Here is a 10,000-nt window from a genome sequence, read left to right as displayed (position 1 = left end):
ATGCTGCAGAAAAAGAGAGGAGGAGGGAGGGGGGGCGATGCGGAGGGTATATATAGGCAGTGCGCAGGCGCGACATCCCTCCCCCCTCCCCCTCCCTCCATCTGTACCTGCTGCCCCCCCTCTCTCTCTCTGCAGCAGGGGGGTTGGGGGGGGGTTTGGTTTCTGGTGAATGAGGATGGGGGTGGGGTGGGGGGGGTTGGGGTTTGGACAATCTGTTCAATCTGTCCATATATGGTCCGAGGGGGAGGAGGGGTAATGTAACAATTTAATTATTTAATTGTTATTTTAATTATTATGATACAATGTGTTATCATTGTTTATCTTTTCTTATATAAACATATTTTAATCATTCAAAAAAACAATTCAATATCATCACTGTTACGCTGGATGACGTAGCTCCGCGCTGCGTTTGAATTACCTGATTCCTCAGCCACTAGAGGGCGATGAGGAGCTGGAGGCTTTCTCTTCGAAATTTTACCTGAACCATCTTGTTTCATCCATAATTCATCACGTCTGGGAATTATTATCAGGAAACAAATCTGTCGTCAGAAGATGCTGCTCAAAATCATTTATTTATTTATCTGGTTAAATACAAACAACTGTGGGGGACGGGCGTGTGAAGCAACAACAACGTTCCCATGTTGCTGTAGTGATACAAGTTTTTCAAATATTTGTTTGCATCAGAGTGTGTGTGTGTGTGTGTGTGTGTGTGTGTGTGTGTGTGTTTGTCACAGTTAAAACACTCAGTCAGAACGGATGCAACAATCTGTAAAACTGCTACACAGAGACACACAGACACACACTCGAATACTAAAATAAAATTTACTTTACGTAGCAGAAGGTAAAATGACTCATTCATTTATGTAAATTTCATATTATTGGATCATAATTATTGATTCATGTGTTGGTCACTTTAATGTTGCAGCTGCTTGTTGATCTGGATCAATGAAGTTTGAACTTATTTAATAAAACATCACAGTTAATTTGTTGATTGTATTTGTATCATTTATCAAAATTCAAATGGAAAACTCATCTAAAATACAGGTACCTCAACTTGTACTTAAATTCAGTACTTGAGTAAATGTACTCAGTTACTCTGTGTCGCTGTTTGTCCAGAGAAGAGTTTTGTTTTGTAGTAAAAACTCAGATAATTTTCTACTTTTCATGATAATCATTTTTCATTTGTTCCAGATTTTGACCTCCATCACTCACACTGAATATATGGAAGTCCTGAAAGGTTAAAAAAACAGGGTCATCTTTTATTTGTAAAAAATAAATTCACCTTCCACTAGAGAGAAGTACACCGCTGTTAGGAGCTTGTGATGTGTAAATATTCAGTAAGAGTAGTACAGAGCAAACTTGTTCTTTAAAATACGTTGTTTTTCCTCCAAAACAAACATTTTAAAAGTTTTGACTTTATTTCAAATGTGTTTGATCAAGTTGATTCACACTTTTTTACAGATTTAATAAACAACGAAAGATCAGCGTGTGAACCCCAGCGTTACGCCTGGACCCCGCTGTAGCTTGGCGAGGGGAGGTACTGCTCACACAGCGACCCCTGCAGGCTGGGAGCACACACTGCAGACAGCTTGACAAACAGCGAGCCGTGGTTCAACTTGAAACTCCTGATGACGCTCTGACCACTCGAGGGGATGAGGGTCACCTTCCCCAGCAGGTCGTCATCCCAACCACTGTCCCGGTCCCAGACCTCGAAAACGACAGGTCTGCGCAGGAAACACGTGATCAGACTGTATCATGACATTTTATTATTGCACATCAGAGTCAATGACATTAGTTTGGATTTGAGACTCACACTCTGTGACGTAGGTTAACGGTTTCAAACCGAATGAGGTAGTTCCACCGGGGGAAGTCATTGTTCCAGATCACCGGTGTTGTGGCTCCTTGCTTACCATAGAACACTTTAACATATCCGTCCGTCTTGGTGAAGTAGTCACCCCACAGCCCCTGGGCTCGGACCACCGTCACATTCAGCCGGGCCACGCCTGTCTCAGCGGGGCAGCAATTGGAGTCAACCATGCGGTGTCCATGGCAGTGACAGGCACAGTTCCTGTTCTGGTTTCCGACCTTGCAGCCGGCGGGGCAGCTCAGCTTCTTGGCACTTTTGCGGATGTGGTTGCTGATGGCATCTCGGAGGCTGGACTTCAGTGTGGGGTTATCTGACACCTACAGAGCAGAAACAATTAGTTTATGATGTAAATACAGTAAGGACAAAACTGTCATTAATATGTTTCTCAACATAATTATGTCCTCACCAGCAGGTGCAGGGGACTAATTTCGTAGGACACCACACCTGGGACCCTCCTGAGGGAAGAAAGCCACTTCTTGTAGCCTGCGGCTCCATTGGGGGTGAACAGGATGTCCCCCACTTCCCCATCTCCTCCCAAAACCTCAGTGGTCCTGTCAGAGAAGGCCTGACTGAAGGTTTCCCCGGTTTTAAGACTCTTGCTCTTTTTTTTGCAGAACTTAGTGCTGGCTTTGGCAGTGACGCCCGACATGGTTCCACTGGCCTCGACTGACAGACAGTTGCTGATTGCATGGACAGACATCTTGCTCATGGCGGCCTCACAAGTCCGGATGGCTGTGATGGAGTGCACTCGACCCCCCAGGTGAACCCTGCGGATGAAGTGAGTCCCGTAGATGGAGATGAACTGCTGGAAGGCCGAGGTGTTCTTAAGGTCGTAGGTGGAGGGAAGGTTCTTCAAGGAATCCTCAAACTCTTTGCTCAGCGGAGGTTGGGAGTGAAGACGGAAGCTGAAAGAAAATGTTTTCAGATTTTTCTTCAGCTATGGATAATTGTTGCATATGCCAAAAAACTAAAAAGACCATCAGTGACTGTATATAAAGAGGATCAGTGACTGTATATAAAGATGATCAGTGACTGTATATAAAGAGGATCAGTGACTGTATATAAAGACCATCAGTGACTGTATATAAAGACCATCAGTGACTGTATATAAAGATGATCAGTGACTGTATATAAAGACCATCAGTGACTGTATATAAAGAGGATCAGTGACTGTATATAAAGATGATCAGTGACTGTATATAAAGACCATCAGTGACTGTATATAAAGATGATCAGTGACTGTATATAAAGATGATCAGTGACTGTATATAAAGACCATCAGTGACTGTATATAAAGATGATCAGTGACTGTATATAAAGAGGATCAGTGACTGTATATAAAGATGATCAGCGACTGTATATAAAGATGATCAGCGACTGTATATAAAGATGATCAGTGACTGTATATAAAGATGATCAGTGACTGTATATAAAGACCATCAGTGACTGTATATAAAGACCATCAGTGACTGTATATAAAGATGATCAGTGACTGTATATAAAGAGGATCAGTGACTGTATATAAAGATGATCAGCGACTGTATATAAAGATGATCAGCGACTGTATATAAAGATGATCAGTGACTGTATATAAAGACCATCAGTGACTGTATATAAAGACCATCAGTGACTGTATATAAAGATGATCAGTGACTGTATATAAAGACCATCAGTGACTGTATATAAAGACCATCAGTGACTGTATATAAAGATGATCAGCGACTGTATATAAAGATGATCACTGACTGTATATAAAGATGATCACTGACTGTATATAAAGATGATCAGTGACTGTATATAAAGACCATCAGTGACTGTATATAAAGATGATCAGCGACTGTATATAAAGATGATCACTGACTGTATATAAAGATGATCACTGACTGTATATAAAGACCATCAGTGACTGTATATAAAGAGGATCAGTGACTGTATATAAAGATGATCACTGACTGTATATAAAGACGATCAGTGACTGTATATAAAGACGATCAGTGACTGTATATAAAGACCATCAGTGACTGTATATAAAGATGATCAGTGACTGTATATAAAGACGATCAGTGACTGTATATAAAGACCATCAGTGACTGTATATAAAGATGATCAGCGACTGTATATAAAGACGATCACTGACTGTATATAAAGATGATCAGTGACTGTATATAAAGACCATCAGTGACTGTATATAAAGACGATCAGTGACTGTATATAAAGACGATCAGTGACTGTATATAAAGACGATCAGTGACTGTATATAAAGACGATCAGTGACTGTATATAAAGACGATCAGTGACTGTATATAAAGAGGATCAGTGACTGTATATAAAGATGATCAGTGACTGTATATAAAGACCATCAGTGACTGTATATAAAGACGATCAGTGACTGTATATAAAGACGATCAGTGACTGTATATAAAGAGGATCAGTGACTGTATATAAAGAGGATCAGTGACTGTATATAAAGATGATCAGTGACTGTATATAAAGATGATCAGTGACTGTATATAAAGATGTTCAGTGACTGTATATAAAGATGATCAGTGACTGTATATAAAGACGATCAGTGACTGTATATAAAGATGATCAGTGACTGTATATAAAGACGATCAGTGACTGTATATAAAGAGGATCAGTGACTGTATATAAAGACGATCAGTGACTGTATATAAAGAGGATCAGTGACTGTATATAAAGAGGATCAGTGACTGTATATAAAGATGATCAGTGACTGTATATAAAGATGATCACTGACTGTATATAAAGATGATCACTGACTGTATATAAAGATGATCAGTGACTGTATATAAAGATGATCAGTGACTGTATATAAAGATGATCAGTGACTGTATATAAAGATGATCACTGACTGTATATAAAGATGATCACTGACTGTATATAAAGATGATCAGTGACTGTATATAAAGATGATCAGTGACTGTATATAAAGATGATCAGTGACTGTATATAAAGATGATCACTGACTGTATATAAAGATGATCAGTGACTGTATATAAAGATGATCACTGACTGTATATAAAGATGATCAGTGACTGTATATAAAGATGATCAGTGACTGTATATAAAGACCATCAGTGACTGTATATAAAGATGATCAGTGACTGTATATAAAGATGATCACTGACTGTATATAAAGATGATCAGTGACTGTATATAAAGATGATCAGTGACTGTATATAAAGATGATCACTGACTGTATATAAAGATGATCAGTGACTGTATATAAAGATGATCAGTGACTGTATATAAAGATGATCAGTGACTGTATATAAAGATGATCAGTGACTGTATATAAAGATGATCACTGACTGTATATAAAGATGATCACTGACTGTATATAAAGATGATCAGTGACTGTATATAAAGATGATCAGTGACTGTATATAAAGACCATCAGTGACTGTATATAAAGATGATCAGCGACTGTATATAAAGACGATCACTGACTGTATATAAAGATGATCACTGACTGTATATAAAGACCATCAGTGACTGTATATAAAGAGGATCAGTGACTGTATATAAAGATGATCACTGACTGTATATAAAGACGATCAGTGACTGTATATAAAGACCATCAGTGACTGTATATAAAGATGATCAGTGACTGTATATAAAGACGATCAGTGACTGTATATAAAGACCATCAGTGACTGTATATAAAGATGATCAGCGACTGTATATAAAGACGATCACTGACTGTATATAAAGACGATCAGTGACTGTATATAAAGACCATCAGTGACTGTATATAAAGACGATCAGTGACTGTATATAAAGACCATCAGTGACTGTATATAAAGACGATCAGTGACTGTATATAAAGACGATCAGTGACTGTATATAAAGAGGATCAGTGACTGTATATAAAGATGATCAGTGACTGTATATAAAGACCATCAGTGACTGTATATAAAGACGATCAGTGACTGTATATAAAGACGATCAGTGACTGTATATAAAGAGGATCAGTGACTGTATATAAAGATGATCAGTGACTGTATATAAAGATGATCAGTGACTGTATATAAAGATGTTCAGTGACTGTATATAAAGATGATCAGTGACTGTATATAAAGACGATCAGTGACTGTATATAAAGATGATCAGTGACTGTATATAAAGACGATCAGTGACTGTATATAAAGAGGATCAGTGACTGTATATAAAGAGGATCAGTGACTGTATATAAAGACGATCAGTGACTGTATATAAAGAGGATCAGTGACTGTATATAAAGAGGATCAGTGACTGTATATAAAGATGATCAGTGACTGTATATAAAGATGATCAGTGACTGTATATAAAGATGATCAGTGACTGTATATAAAGATGATCACTGACTGTATATAAAGATGATCAGTGACTGTATATAAAGATGATCAGTGACTGTATATAAAGACGATCAGTGACTGTATATAAAGACGATCAGTGACTGTATATAAAGACCACCAGGGGGTGATCCAGGTGATTTGGCTTCACTTTCACTGAGCTGTCAAACATCCCTGATCACATGGTTGGAATGATGTCATCATGACATCAAATGTTATGGTGATGCATTAACTTTTAAAACCAATGTGCTTAGAGAACTGATTTCCAGCTGATTTAAATGAATCAATCTCTCTTCATTATCAGGTATAAATGACGTCATAATGACATCATTACAATATATAAAGCTAGCATCGTCTGATTGGTTCGTCCGTACTCACGTGTAGTATTTGCAATTGAAGTCGTGCGTGGTGAAGGAGAACTTGTCTTTCCTACTGCGACTCTCCGCGAAATGTGTTGAGGTGGAATGTGATCCTCCAACAGCAAAACCGCCCAGTCCGGCAACACTGAGGCCAACCTGAGTGACATCACGACAGGTAACGACAATAAAGAAAGAAGGTGTGTTGTGTTCACTGTCGCGCATCAGAGTTATTTGACCCCTGGACGACCTAAGCAAATGAAACCAATTCATCAATGTGGAAATATTTAAGGTTTTACCTCAGAATAAAATTATGAATGTGAGTATTCAGGCTTTGAAGAGAAATGACAGTGAAATGATCTGATTCAGAAGAAAACTGATTTCTAATAGAGGGTTGATACTAGACTGAGTTTATCCGGCCGTGATGATTCTGGCCAAGACAAAGAATTTGAAATGATATTGGGGTTGCGTCGGGCTTGGTCCTGTTGGCTGTGATCAGCTGTGACCTGTGGAGAATCTCTGGAGTTTCTTTTTCTCTACTTCCTGCAGTTTGTCTTTCACACATCACATTTCATTGAGCTGAAGCTTTTATCCAAAGCGACTCACAATAAGTGCATCAACCATGAGGAACAAACCAGAACAACAAGAATCAAGAAAGTACAATTTTCTGTAAACCCTAACATGTATGGGACATATAAGTGCTTCTAAATATAGTTACACATGAAGCAGATTGTCAGACAGGAGTCAGGTGAGGGGTGGAGCAGCAGACAGAGACAGGAAGTGACCTATTAACTGCAGAGATCATGTGATCACCCGACACCGTCGTCAGCTCTTATCACCAGTTTAGTTAATGTCTGAAAGCAGCTTTATGAACCTTCCAGCTGACGCCCAGCGATGAACTCGTCTCTTTCATCATCGACTGACTCGATTCGAACATCTTACTGCTCAGACTGCGCCGACACTTCACCTGAAGACACAGAGGATTCTGGGTAATGCTGTTCACTTTAAAGAAAAACTATGTGGTGTGTGAAACTGGCGATTCATCACTGACCTTGATCCTCCAGTCAACGACCGACACCGGGAGTTTCTGCGTCTGGGGACAGACAAAGAGTTCCGCATTGGTGAATCCTGAATCCAGTTAGCTTCTGTTAGCTTCTGTTAGCTTCTGTTCGCTTGATTAGCTTCACCAACACTGTGTGTTATTAGTTCAAATACATTGTCATTTTCATTGATGAAACTGTCAATAAAAACGGTCGACATGATGACTCCTTAAAGTGAAGCCAAAACATTTCGATTGCCCCCTAGTGGCTGGCTGCAGTAAAGGTCATAAACTCCATCTCCTCCATGTTATCAGATGGGACATGGACCAAACTAATGCCGACAGGGGATGGAAATTCCGATCTCTGAGGTATAATGGAACGCAGAATAAGTAAGTACACAACTCAAATTGACTTCACCACCACTAGATGGCAGCGTTCATATCCGAGATATCTTTCCTTCATTTTTTCCAAAAGGATCGTGGAGACAAAGATATTTTTGTCCACAACATCTGAAATTTTCAAAAAGCTCGTTGAGGTTTACGTCGACTGTGTCAAACAAATTGTGTGATTTTCAAGACGCCAAAGAAATAGATTCAGTCTGTTTTCATTTCTTCTTCTTCTTTTGATTTCTACTAGACCAAGCACAGGAAGTACACTGCTGCCCCCTGCTGTGTGGATGTTCGAGTCCACCCAGGGACTTATATGCTGCACAATATCATTGTACATGAGCATGATGACAATAAAGAGCTGAATCTAAAAGTTACTAAGTCGTCATGAGCAGAAATGGAGAATGTGTTTATTCGCACTTAGACGAGGTGAGTTGTGATCATGGTGTGACTGACAGGTGTGAACGCACCTGGTTCAGGAGGTGGTTGAGGCACACGGTGCAGTTCCCATGGACTCCGCCCACCATGAAGCTCTTCATTTCCACCACACTCGCTCCACTCATCTTCATCTTCACCATATCAAAACCTTCGCCGACCAGATTGTGACCGGGGACGAAGGGAAGCGGCTGACACTCAGTGAAGGAGCTGGTCCGACAGGCCAGGGAGGGAGGGAGGAGGAGGAGGAGGAGGAGGAGGAGGAGGAGGAAGGAGGAGAGCATCGTAGAGCTGAAAGAGATAAAGCCACGTTTTATTATTCACCTGCTGATGAGATGTTGAAAAAAGTCAATAAACAACATTTTCAAATAAAAAAACTGAACTCACTTTTAATAACAATTAAATTGTATTAGTACAAAGTCAATTTATCAAATACAAATAATAAAACACATCAGCTAACAACCGTCACCGTGACGCCCCCTGTTGGTGAAGCCTGACTGAGAGCTGGAGGACATGCCCACCTACAATTGCAGCCTGCACCCATTGGACAATACCAGCTGTCAATCACACTGTGGTATCCCCCCCCTCCGGTGCTTTATGGTCTGTTTGACTCTAAATGATCATAATTCACTAAATGAACATCAGCTGTTTGAAGAAGACTTGAAACTAGAGACTGAGACAGAAACTCCGGAATGTTTCCTGACGTTATAAAGTGAGAAGTCACTTTCTATAGACTTCTATAGAAACTACCAGGGGAGTCGCCCCCTGCTGGTCACTACACAGAACACAGGTTTCAGACACTTGAGCCTCATTTTCTTGAACAAGTGTTGATGTTAAAATTGTTCGACACACAGAGAAAATCAATACGACAGGAAGTGACGAAACGTCATAAACCTCAATTATTTAAACTGAGAAACAAACAAAGGCAGGAAGACAAAGTAAATACAAAACAAACGAAATAAAATAAGACCTGAAATGTTTTGAAATAAAACCAGATGAATAAAAGTCTGATATTAAAATTGAACAAAAAAGAACAAAATTATATTCCAGTAAAACAGATGTATGGAAATAAAACAAAAGTCTGTGTGAAAGTCAAAGTAAGAATAAATTATAAGATTTTAAATTTGACTTTTTATTCATCTGCAGAAAAGAAAATCACTTTATTTAACAAGATATAAATCTCTTCCTTGAATTATCTGTGACTTTAGTGCTGCTTATCTCTTCAAACCTGTACTTAACTTGAAGATTAGGTTTATTTATTATATTTATTTTTTTAACTTTATTTTATTATAATTATTATGTTTCGTGACATTAAATGTGGTATTACAATTTTTGCTCCCACGTGAAACACTATAATTTCACTATTATGAAAAACTTTGAGCTGCATTTCTCTGATGATCATTGTTATTAAATTAAGTTTTTTAAATTTTTAAATTTGAATTTTTTCCTCATAATTTGGACTTCGTGAAAGGTTAACGTGTGTCCTCTTTTAATATTAATGTTTTGGTTGTAATTATGATCATACGAGTTGATTTTAATTTAACAATTAATAATGTTTTTT

The 10,000-nt window shown here is 38.7% G+C and overlaps 1 protein-coding gene across 1 annotated transcript in view; it reads right to left on the bottom strand.

The window, feature by feature from the left end:
• Positions 1–914: 914 nt before the first annotated feature.
• Positions 915–10,000, bottom strand: part of prf1.3 (perforin 1.3) — a 9,333-nt gene continuing 247 nt past the window's right edge. Inside the window, exons 2-8 of the mRNA XM_034592709.1 lie at positions 8,475–8,730; positions 7,630–7,671; positions 7,453–7,545; positions 6,601–6,737; positions 2,274–2,772; positions 1,814–2,184; positions 915–1,724 (exon numbers count right to left, since the gene is read on the bottom strand). Coding sequence (XP_034448600.1) covers positions 1,502–1,724; positions 1,814–2,184; positions 2,274–2,772; positions 6,601–6,737; positions 7,453–7,545; positions 7,630–7,671; positions 8,475–8,723 — 1,614 coding nt within the window. The 5' untranslated portion in view covers positions 8,724–8,730 and the 3' untranslated portion in view covers positions 915–1,501. The remainder of the gene's footprint in view (positions 1,725–1,813; positions 2,185–2,273; positions 2,773–6,600; positions 6,738–7,452; positions 7,546–7,629; positions 7,672–8,474; positions 8,731–10,000) is intronic.

This window comes from Hippoglossus hippoglossus, chromosome 8 (genome assembly GCF_009819705.1).
Source record: "Hippoglossus hippoglossus isolate fHipHip1 chromosome 8, fHipHip1.pri, whole genome shotgun sequence".
Taxonomy (NCBI): domain Eukaryota; kingdom Metazoa; phylum Chordata; class Actinopteri; order Pleuronectiformes; family Pleuronectidae; genus Hippoglossus; species Hippoglossus hippoglossus.
The sequence above is the reverse complement of the archived record's forward strand: the minus strand, read 5'-3'. Positions and strand labels throughout refer to the sequence as shown.